Genomic DNA, 11,972 nt, shown 5'->3' with positions numbered 1-11,972 from the left:
TGTGACGCTGAACAAACCGCCCCCTTAGAAAGGAGGCGGTTCGCCGGTCACAGCGGCGTCGCAGAGCAGGTATGTGCGTGTGACGCTGCCGTAGCGATAATGTTCGCTACGGCAGCGATCACCACATATTGTTACAATGACGGGGGCGGGTGCTATCACGCTCAACATCGCTAGCAATTGCTAGCGATGTCGCGTGGAAAGCGGCCCTTACTCTGTAGGGTTATTCAATGCATATTTGTGGTTTGACTTCTAGGGTTATTTTGGACTTGTGTATGAGATTCCTCTTATATACGGACTTGTCATTTACCATCTTTAGTATATGTGTGTAGGGTCAGGTCAGGTGAGCGTGGAGGCCACTCCACACAGCCACCATATCCAATTACTTGTAGTTAGGTCTCCATGAGATATCGCTTCACGTCTGCAGCCTTGTGAATTTTACACGTTCTAATCATAGCATTTCTGAATGCAAGGTATCTATTCGTATTGAATTGATGATGCCCTACAACTTTGTAATTCACTTTTTTTCTCTCTCGTTCTGTTTTCAAAATAAAAATACTAACTCCATTGTTTTCCACCAGGTGGCGCTATAGGTGGTTTCATTGCGTAGCGCATGGCTACTTTACTATACCTAGACACCACTTCTATGCCTACAGCTGCCGCCATTCTCAAGTTAATGCCGGTGGACAGGATATGGGTGGACACACTGTATAGGGAGAAACCGGTCAGTTATAAGGAGAAGCCACCAGGGACCTGCCTCAGTCTACTCACAATTCATTACGACTTGCGTAACTCTTGACATACTACTGAATTCTTTAGGAGGCAGTAGTAAAGGCATCTGCATTGTAGCAGCACCTTCATATATTATGAGAGTTTCACACTCACTGATAAAGATGCAATTGTACCGTAAGTCATAGCAGAAGGCCATTAGTTTTATTAGTGGGAGCCCCTTTTAGTGTAGCTTCACTATGAAGGATTTCAATAGAAAACTCAAATTTCTGGGCACCTTGGGTACATGATCCCTTGTTCAATTAAAAACTCATTTCTTAAAGCAAATCTGTCAGCAGGTTTTTGCTATGTAAGCTGAGGACAGCATGCTGTAAGAGTTAAAATAGAAAAAAAAAGCAGCTGGGCATCTTTTATCTGTGAGCTATTTTTTATGTAAACTAAAGGGTTTATTACCCTGTAATTACCATTACAGGAGTATAAACTCACAAGCACTCACGCCAGTCCAACACGCCCCTCCTTTGATTGTGCATTGACTGTGAGGTGGCAATGTCTAATGAGAGCTTAGTGTACGCAGGACAGCTCTCAGCTCTGTCGTGTTCCTGAATCTGATTTCTATGACTGTTTCAGAACGGCCTCAGCAAGTAATCTATGTGATACAGTGTTGGATTCAGAATCTCCTGCCTACACTATGTTGCTGTCAGATGAGGTAGCAAAAAAAAAACAAAAAAACAACCTTACTGAAAGATTCCCTTTAATAATACAAACTGAAACACGACAAATTATTTGGAAGAGTTTATTAAAGTTTCTATGAATAAAAGCAAATTATATTACAAATACTTCACTTAAATAGAAGCACTGATTGGACATGGTTGAACCTGGCACAGTCATTTGGTGACGGAAAGGTAGAAAAAATAATATAAATTTACCTGTACATATATAACAATCACCATTAGACCCTGTCCTACACAGAGAAGGCTATGGATAGTAAATTAATTGATAAATCACACCCTATCGGCTCCCACTTCTTCCATATAGTAATGTGAGATTATTATTCCTGGGTTTCACACCTGGCCTGCGCAGACGACTTGGTCACTGCCCTGATCTATGGGGACCCTGGATCACACAAGCTCATAGATGTAGTGAAGGTTTATTTCAGTTTTGTAAAAAGAAATTTTTTTTTTCATTTAGATGAAATTTACTTTAAAAAAGGTCCTGTCAGCTCTCGTCATGTTCATATAGAAAATGCGTGTGTCATAGGAAATAATTACTGCCAGTGGACAATTTAGAATACCATTCCTCTTGATTATAGGGCATGGGCTTACATGTTGTAAAGTGTAGGGACAAATCATATGGGCAAGGAGAATATTCTGATCTGTTGTCATTTTTTTCATGCATTTCCATGAGAAATAAGGAAGGGCACAAGACAAACCGCATCTTCTAAAAAATGATGCTACACATGGAAGTGCTGGCTCCTTGCAAATCTCGTGCCACATTTAGACTCCCTGAACATGTACAGTGTCCTGAAGAAGCTGAGGAGCAAGCCATCTTCCTTGTCCATTAGGAGGGAGATGCACTGCACACATGCACATGATTTGCAAAGAGCCCATGGTGATTGTACTCTTCCAAAATAAGGAAATTGTGCACAAAGGGTCAGTGCTTATAAGATGGGCAGCAGGAATAGTACAGGAAAATACAAAATAAAACTTGATTTTGAAAGTATATATATGGAGATCGCAAAGCCACAAGATGGGGGTAGCTAGATTGCACATATAACATGTAGTAGTGCCATGGTAGTGATTTCAGGGGCTAGGGCTGCTGACAGGTTCCCTTTAATGAGGGATACAAGTAATTATTAAACAGGAAAACTCAGGACAATAAAATAATGTAACAGAATGACACTGATGTTGAGCATGTCCCCTGTCTCTGTTCAATTCGAGCAACTCTATTTTATAACATTTGCATATGTGTCAGTGTCTGGTCCCAGTAAAGGTAAAACAACTACAGTATTCCTCTATATATCAAGTAAAACACAAAACAGCAGGTGAGCGTATACATGGAGAGCAGAACCCACTCCAGTCATAGATCCATAGGGCACACACCACCACCAGATAAAGGTCATTCATAGCTCTGCCCCCACAGCACAGCTAACAGGGGCAGTTGTCAAGGTGCTAGAGTGGTACCAAAGGTAAAACCACAGACAGATGAGCAGCACAACGTAAATGATTGCTGCAGAGTGCCCACAAAAAAAAAACGAACAACTTTACTGCAAGAGGGCAACGGTTTTCCTTAGACCTACAGTACAAAGGGTTGGATAATTTATATAATTGTATGATCCAATTAGTCAGCACCGCCAGCTGATCTAATATTCCCCAGGATCATTATGGCAGTCACTACGTTGTACATTAATACATTTTGCAAACCCGCTGTTCTAATGGAATGACAAAACCGGACAGACAGGTTCAGGTTATGTGCTAAAAAGTCCAGTTCTACTCCTAAGCAGGTATAAATAGATGAAACCATCCACATCACATTCATCACACCACCTTCATACAAAGCTCTGCAGCTAAGTCATGTCAGCACATTCACATCTGATAGCCAATAATTCATCTTAAACATACCAAGCCCTACTTACTGGCATCACTGAGTCAACAGAACATACAGAGAGACATAATACTGATTTCTGTCTTCTTAAAGTAGCAGCGCAAGAATACTTTTCCAATAGTGTCTTGCACATTGCCACCCTTTTGGATGGGCTGCAGAACAGTAAGCTTTTTACCCTCTGAAGCTGCAGATTGCTTGCCAGACAACCCAAGGATGACTGATTATACCATCCTCAGCCCACGTATTTGTAACTACTGTTATGTGGACTACTTCATTTCATGCACGGTAGATGTGGCAAGAAGACTCCCTGTTTGAGTTGCCTCATACGTTGGCAGAAATGTCCATGCTGATGTTCTGGTGAAAAATTCTTCCATACTGTGCTCTCAGATATTATAGTCACTTAGACCTTCCTGTATTTAGAGTTTGGTTTCTGGGCCACCAGGACTAAGAGGAGGGAATGAGTTCCGAATTCGGACTACCTCCATCACACAGAGATGTCCAAAAACCTTGTTGTACCAGTCAGGAGAACGTCCCCTGCAAGGAGAAAAAGATGCTGGTAAATTCTACATTTTTTTCACGTCACATTTCTAATGCTGTACTATGGATTGTACAAAATAGAGGCTATCTTTGTGCCACTGCATAAGGATAGCTATCCTCTTACTATGCTACATGGTTTGAGGAAGGAACAGCTTAGTGATGGATCCACTCTGCTATTAACTGAAATTACCCAAAAACATATTTAAGACTTCAGTCTCTCCTCGTCCCATTCACCAGTGTCTGCTATACAAGAGACATTTCTATACATTAAAACTCTCATATACATGCTTCTTATCAGTAATATCTTTAACCACACACACTCAACAAACAGGTCAGCCAAATTAATAGAGCCAGGGAATGCTACTAGATTTATATACATCCCCACCCACTGCAACCTGATTGTTACTAGTCAGAAGGCCAAGAACCTATCCCAATACTATACTGCACTTGTACGGGCTGTCTGTTTCTGACAGTTCATACTTGTAAAGCGGGCTTTACACACTGCGATATCGATCCTGATATCGCTAGTGTGGGTACCCGCCCCCATCTGTTGCGCGACACGGGCAAATCGCTGCCCGTGCCGCACAACATCGCCCAGACCCGTCACACATACTTACCTGCCCGGCGACGTCGCTGTGACCGGCGAACCGCCTCCTTTCTAAGGGGGCGGTCCGTGCGGCGTCACAGCAACGTCACTGAGCGGCCGCCCAATAGAAGCGGAGGGGCGGAGATGAGCGGGACGTAACAGGAGGCAGGTAAGGAGAGCTTCCTCGTTCCTGCGGCGTCACACGGAGCGATGTGTGCTGCCGCAGGAACGAGGAACAACCTCGTTACTGCGGCAGTAATGATTTTTGAGAATGGACCCCCAATGTCACCGATGAGCAATTTTGCACGTTTTTGCAACGATGCAAAATCGCTCATCGGTGTCACACGCAACGGCATCGCTAATGCGGCCGGATGTGCGTCACCAAATCCGTGACCCCAACGAGTTCGCATTAGCGATGTCATAGCGTGTAAAGCCCCCTTTAGAAGGATTCCTTGACCATATGCAGCTCACGAAGTGCACTTTTTTTTGGCAGCATGATGAAAGATCACCTTTAATACCAAATAAAAGACCACCACCCTTAAAGTGGTTATCCACTACTGTAAATCCCCTACTTAATCTATTACAGACCCCAATTAAAAATATAGTCAATAGATAATCATCTTCTGCAACGGCGCCATTCCAGACATGATGGCGCCTCAGTTCCCAGAGACATGATTTGTCATATCACATGCAGGCCGTAGTCAATGATCAGACTCTGTGCCGCTGTAGCTTTTGACTATTTTGTCAGAGCGGATATCAAACCTACACCATGAGCAGCCGCTCATTGGATGCAAACCTACACGTGACAAAACAAGTTGTGTCATTTTCCAGATACAGAGGCACCAACATTGCTGGAATGTCACCGCTGCAGAAGGTGAGTATCCATTATTGTTATTTTAATTAGAGTCCTGCATTATTAAAGGGAAGGTGTCGTCAAAACTTCAATAACTGAAAAAATCTAAAGTATTAATGTTTTAATGTTCTGTTTAAATAAAATTATTTGTTTTTCATTGAGAAAAATAAAAAAAAAAAAATAAAAAAATTTAAAAGTTTGATATTTTCCATTCACCCCTTCAGCCCCCAGGCATTTTGTGTTTTTCTGTTTCGTTTTTTTCCTCTTTTTCTTTCGAGAGCCGTAACTTTTTTATTTTTCTGTCAATCTTGCCATATGAGGTCTTGTTTTTTGCGGAACGAGTTGTACTTTTAAATAAAACCATAAGTTTTACCATATAGTATACTGGAAAACGGCAAACAAATTCCAAGTGCGGAAAAATTGCAAAAAAAGTGTGATCGCACAATATTTTTTGGGATATTTTATTCACCGTGTTCACTATATGGTAAAACTAATGTGTCACTGTGATGCCTGAGGTCGGTACAAGTTTGTAGACACTAAACATGAATAGGTTTACATGTATTTAAGGGGTTAAAAAAAATTCACAAGCTTGTCCAAAAAATGTGGCGCAGGTTTTGCGCTATTTTCCAAAACCCATAGCGTTCTCATTTTCTGGGATCTGAGGCTTAGTGATGGCTTATTTTGTGTGTATCAGGCTGACGTTTTTAACGGTACAATTTTTGCGCAGATGCTACGTTTTGATCGCCTGTTATTGCATTTTGCGCAAAATTTGCGCCGACCAAAAAAACGTAATTTTGGCGTTTGGAATTTTTTTGCCACTACGCCGTTTACTGATCAGGTTAATTGATTTTATATTTTGATAGATCGGGCATTTCTGAACGTGGCGATACCAAATGTGTATATTTTTATTTTTTTAACCCTTTAATTTTCAATGGGGTGAAATGGGGTGATTTGAACTTTTAGGTTTTTTAATTTTTTTTTAATTTTTTAAAACTTTTTTTTTTTAACTTTTTTTTTTTTCTTTTACTAGTTCTCCTAGAGGGCTATGGCGATCAGCAATCCGATCGCTCTGCCCTATCTGCAGATCACAGCTACAGAGCTGAGATCTGCAGATTTGGTGCTTTACTTTCAATGCCGGCTGTATTCCGGCATTGAGAGGAAGTGACTCATGTGAGCTACAGGCGTCATCACATGACCCTGTGCTACCATGGTAACCACCGAAAGTCACGTGATCATGTCATGTGACTTCCGATGGGGGCGGGGTAAGCAACTGTCATGGCGGCGCGCATGTACATCTCTGCCAGATTTTGGCAGCGAGATGTAAGGGGTTAATGGCTGCGGGTGGAAGCGATTCCACCCGCCACTAGCAGGCACACGTCAGCTGTTAAAAATAGCTGATATGTGCGCGGATCGTCGCGACCTGCCCACGGCGGGGGCGGGGATTAACCTCACACGATCCATGACATCCCCAGTACGTCATGGGTCGTTAAGGGGTTAAACAATAGGGGGAGCAGCTGCTGCAATCCTATAGAAATCCTACGGTAGAACTAGGTCACATCACATTACAGCTGCAGTTAAAGTGGGCAGACTCTGTTCTCCTGTGTGTGATGTCACCTCCCCCTCCCAATCTAGGTATTTCCATAAGGATATGGAAGATGAAGTTTAGGATCACAGTCCGGAGTCATTTTGTTGGTGGCCACAGAGTGATCCTAATATGTCTAAACTGTCACTCAGGCCAGCTGCATAGTTCTCCACTGTATCCCTATGCCCCGCTGACTGTATCCCTATGCCCCGCTGACTGTACCCCTATGCCCCGCTGACTGTACCCCTATGCCCCGCTGACTGTACCCCTATGCCCCGCTGACTGTACCCCTATGCCCTGACTGTATCCCGCGTCCCCATACACTGTGCTGCCGGCCAGGATCGGAGGTCCGAGGTGACATGCGGCGAGGAGCAGTGATCGGTAGTGCAGTGCTACTTAGGCTGCAGATGTCAGCCGCGATTACCGCTGCCATCCGCATGCACTCACCTCAGACCTGCGCCCCGGCAGCTTGTCCTGTCAGCAATCACAGTGCATGCAGCGGAGGCCCAACGTGAGGTAAGCAGGGGGGGTGCGCGGCAGAGTGCGGTGGGGGATGCGGCAAAGTGCGGGGGTGGGCACGGCAGGTGAGTTATGGTGCATTCACCGCTGCTCGGCGCCAGTACTCACCCCTTCCATCCCGGCAGGTGACAGGGGGAAAGTGGAGCAGACAGCATACGCTGTGGGCTCCACAAAGATGGTGCTGATTTCCTCTCTCTGCTGTGATCTGGACAACCTAGGGGGTGCGTCCATTCACGGCAGATGCCTTCTCTATGTTAAAGTATAGGGTCTGAATCCAAAAACTGTCTTCTATTCCCTGGGGGCTGCCATAAAGGAGGTAAGTAACTGTTGCTACACACAGCAAGTCCAATATGGCAACCCCCAGTGTGTCAGTAAAACTAGAATTAAATAAAAAGTAAATAAACCGTGAATTTAATTTTTTAAAAAAATACTTGATTTCATAATCACTATTTTTAATACAAAAATAAAAAAAGCGAGACCTTGCCATTAAGCTGGGGTATTTTAATAGAAGGCAACCCCCTTTTAAAATGTTTTGTTTTGTTTTTTATGCATCATGTTATGTTTGCTGTTTGGGTTAACCTGCCTTTACCTCAGATCAGCTCTGCAGATATAGGTTAACTTAGACCGCCCCATTCCACAAGGCTCCATGAGGTACTGTGAGCTTAAGATTACAGCCTGGACACCTTCATCCAACTGGCCAGTAGTATGGTCCATAGACGACGACACCAACACACACCCTCCTCTGGGCAGGTCTGTACGCCATTTCCTGTATACAATAAAGAACTAAAATCAGAAGTAGAAATAACCAATTCATTAAACCCAATTCTTATAGTATATTTCTTTGATGTCTTTAAAGCTTAAGGATTCAACCAAGACATTTGGTGTACTTTTCTTTTATATGAAATAGATGTATTACTGCTTAAAGTTACATTGTAGAAATGAACCCTTCTACAAAATAATAAGAAAAAAAGGGTGGTCCAAATTCATTATAGCTACAGAAAACGCTAAGGCACAAAAGCCAATTAGTTGCAGGAGCATCTGAGCCCAACAGTAACATAAGACCACATACACAATTAAGATAAATACCAGTCATTCAAATCCGACGTGAATTTCACCCTTCTTATGAAGAAGCAGGACGAAACGTGCATCGGGGTGGAAGGACCGTGAACTCAGCACCCACCACTGAGGTATTTATCTTTACTGCATATGTGGTCTTGTGTTACTGTTGGCCTGTTGAGCTCAGATGCTCTCTGGATCTGATATGAAGCAGTTGCTTCAACATTCTGAGGAAACGTACACTTACATAATAGAGCTTTGCTGCCACCAAATGGATAGATTTAATATGACAACCCAGACATGTCCAGTCTGATAACTAGTATTGCAATACATTTTTGCATTCAAATTTACAGTGGGTAGGGAAAGTATTCAGACTCCTTTAAATTTTGCATGCTTTGTTTCATTGCAACCATTTGGTAAATTCAAAAAACATCTTGTCAGAAAAAAACAGAAATTTAGAAATTTTTGAAAATGTCTTAAACAACAAAAAACTTAAATATCACATGGTCATAAGTATTCAGACCCTTTGCTTAAACATTCATATTTAAGTCACATGCTGTCCACATGCTGTCCATTTCAATGTGATCCTCCTTGAGATAATTCTACTCCTTCACTGGAGTCCAGCTGTGTAATTAAACTGATAGGACTTGATTTGGAAAGGCACACACCTGTCTATATAAGGCCTCACAGCTCACAGTGCATGTCAGTCCAAATGAGAATCATGAGGTCAAAGGAACTGCCCAAGGAGCTAAGAGCTAGAAATAAGGCAAGGCCAAGATCTGGCCAAGGTTACAAAACAATGTCTACAGTACTCAAGGTTCATAAGAGCACAGAGGCCTCCATAATCCTTAAATGGAAGACGTTTGGGGCGACCAGAACTCTTCCTAGAGCTGGCCGTCCAGCCAAACTGAGCAATTGTGGGAGAAGAGCCTTGGTGAGAGAGGTAAAGAAGAACCCCAAGATCAGTGTGGCTGAGCTCCAGAGATGTAGTAGGGAGATGGGAGAAAGTTCAACAAAGTCAACTATCACTGCAGCCCTTCACCAGTCGGGCATTTATGGCAGAGTGGCCCGACGGAAGCCTCTCCTCAGTGCAAGTAATATGAAAGCCCGCATAGAGTTTGCAAAAAAAACACATGAAGGACTCCCAGACTATGGAAATGATTCTCTGGTCTGATGAGATGAAGATAGAACGTTTTGATAATAATTCTAAGCGGTATATGTGGAGAAAACCAGACAGACACTGTTCATCACCTGCCCAATACAATCCCAACAGTGAAACATAGTGGTGGCAGCATCACGCTTTGGGGGCGTTTTTCAGCTGTAGGGACAGGATGACTGGTTGCAATTGAAGGAAAGATGAATGCGGCCAAGTACAGAGATATCCTGGAAGAAAACCTCTTCCAGAGTGCTCTGGACCTCAGACTTGTCCAAAGGTACACCTTCCAACAAGGCAATGACCCTAAGCATACAGCTAAAACAACAAAGGAGTGGCTTCAGCACATCTCTGTGACCATTCTTGACTGGCCCAGCCAGAGCCCTGACCTAAACCCAATTGAGCATCTCTGGAGAGACCTGAAAATGGCTGTCCACAAACGTTCACCATCCAACCTTACAGAAATGGAGATGATCTGCAAGAAACAATGGCAGAGGATCCCCAAATCCAGGTGTGAAAAACTTATGCATCATTCCCAAGAAGACTCATGGCTGTACCAACTCAAAAGGGTGCTCCTACTCAATACTGAGCAAAGGGTCTGAATACTTATGACCATATGATATTTCAGTTTTTCTTGTTTAATAAGGTTGCAAAAATGTCTACATTTGTTTGTTTTTTTTCTTTCCAGATGGGGTGCAGAGTGTACATTAGAGAAAAAAATGAACTTTTTTGAAGTTACCAAATGGCTGCAATGAAACAAAGAGTGAAAAATGTAAAGGGGTCTCAATACTTTCCGTACCCACTGTATATTCTATACGGTGAATGATCTACAGAAGTCACTTTAAATATACATATCTACCTCCTACAGAAAAACTTTGATGCACTTTATATCATATAGTTACTGGTCATTTGGATTGTAATTATTTCTACACATGCAAAAAAATAATATTATTATTATATGTAATAAATAATAATATATATATATATTTTTTATATATATATATATATATATATATATATATATATATATATATATATATATATATTTAATATATATATACACAATATATATATATATATATATATAATATATATATATTATATATATATATATATATTATATATATATATTATATTATATATATATATATTATATATTATATATATATATATATATATATATATATATATTATATATATAATATATATATATATATAATATATATATATATATATATTATATATTATATATATATATATATATATATATATATATATATATATATATATATATATATATTATATATATTATATATATATATATTATATATGTATATATATATATATGTTATGGTGCAGAATCAACCAGTGGGACGCAATTGTGAAGCTGAATGAAATGTATTGCTTATTTTAAACTTTTATGAAAAAAATATATTGAAAATTAGGGCTTGCAATATTATTCGGCCTCTTTAATACTTTGTAATGGCACCTTTTGCTGCGATTACAGCTGCAAATCACTTGGGGTATGTCTCTATCAGTTTTGCACATTGAGAGACTGAAATACTTGGCCATTCTTCCTTTGGAAATAGCTCGAGCTGAGTGAGGTTGGATGGAGAGCAGCAGTGAACATCAGTTTTAAGCTCTTTCCACAGATTCTCGATTGGATTCAGGTCTGGACTCTGACTTGGCCATTCTAACACTTGGATATGTTTATTTGTAAACCATTACATTGTAGATTTTGCTTTATGTTTTGGATCATTGTCTTTTTGAAAGACAAATCTCTGTTCCAGTCTCAGGTCTTTTGCAGACTCCAACAGGTTTTCTTCAAGAATGGTCCTGTATTTGGCTCCATCCATCTTCCCATCAATTTTAACCATCTGCCCTGTCCCTGCTGAAGAAAAACAGGCCCAAACCATGATGCTGCTACCACCATGTTTGACAGTGGGGATGGTGTGTTCAGGGTGATGAGCTATATTGCTTTTACGCCAAACATATCGTTTGGCATTGTGCTCAAATAGTTCGATTTAGGTTTCATCTGACCAGAGCACCTTCTTCCATATGTTTGGTGCATTTCCCAGGTAGCTTGTGGCAAACTTTAAACAACACATTTTATGGATATCTTTGAGAAATGGCTTTCTTCTTGCCAGTATTCCATAAAGGCCAGATTTGTGCAGTGTATGACTGATTGTTGTCCTATGGACAGAATCTTCCACCTCAGCTGTAGATCTGTGCAGTTCATCCAGAGTGATCATGTGCCTCTTGGCTGCATCTCTGATCAGTCTTCTCCTTGTTTGAAATGAAAGTTTGGATAGATTTGCAGTGGTATGATACGCCTTCCATTTCAATATGATCACTTGCA

The 11,972-nt window shown here is 41.2% G+C and overlaps 1 protein-coding gene across 5 annotated transcripts in view; it reads right to left on the bottom strand.

Moving 5' to 3' along the window:
• Positions 1 to 1,505: 1,505 nt before the first annotated feature.
• The window catches only part of STARD8 (StAR related lipid transfer domain containing 8), a 564,964-nt gene continuing 554,497 nt past the window's right edge, over positions 1,506 to 11,972 (bottom strand). For all 5 annotated transcript variants that reach the window (XM_075323984.1, XM_075323983.1, XM_075323985.1 and 2 more), the window contains 2 exons: positions 7,994 to 8,170; positions 1,506 to 3,861 (listed from right to left, as the gene is read on the bottom strand). In XM_075323984.1, the coding sequence (XP_075180099.1) occupies positions 3,744 to 3,861; positions 7,994 to 8,170 (295 nt within the window). In that variant the 3' untranslated portion in view covers positions 1,506 to 3,743. The remainder of the gene's footprint in view (positions 3,862 to 7,993; positions 8,171 to 11,972) is intronic.

Source organism: Anomaloglossus baeobatrachus, chromosome 9, assembly GCF_048569485.1.
Source record: "Anomaloglossus baeobatrachus isolate aAnoBae1 chromosome 9, aAnoBae1.hap1, whole genome shotgun sequence".
In the NCBI taxonomy this organism is placed as follows: Eukaryota; Metazoa; Chordata; class Amphibia; order Anura; family Aromobatidae; genus Anomaloglossus; species Anomaloglossus baeobatrachus.
Note: the sequence above shows the minus strand (reverse complement) of the source record. Positions and strands in the feature narration are given on the sequence as shown.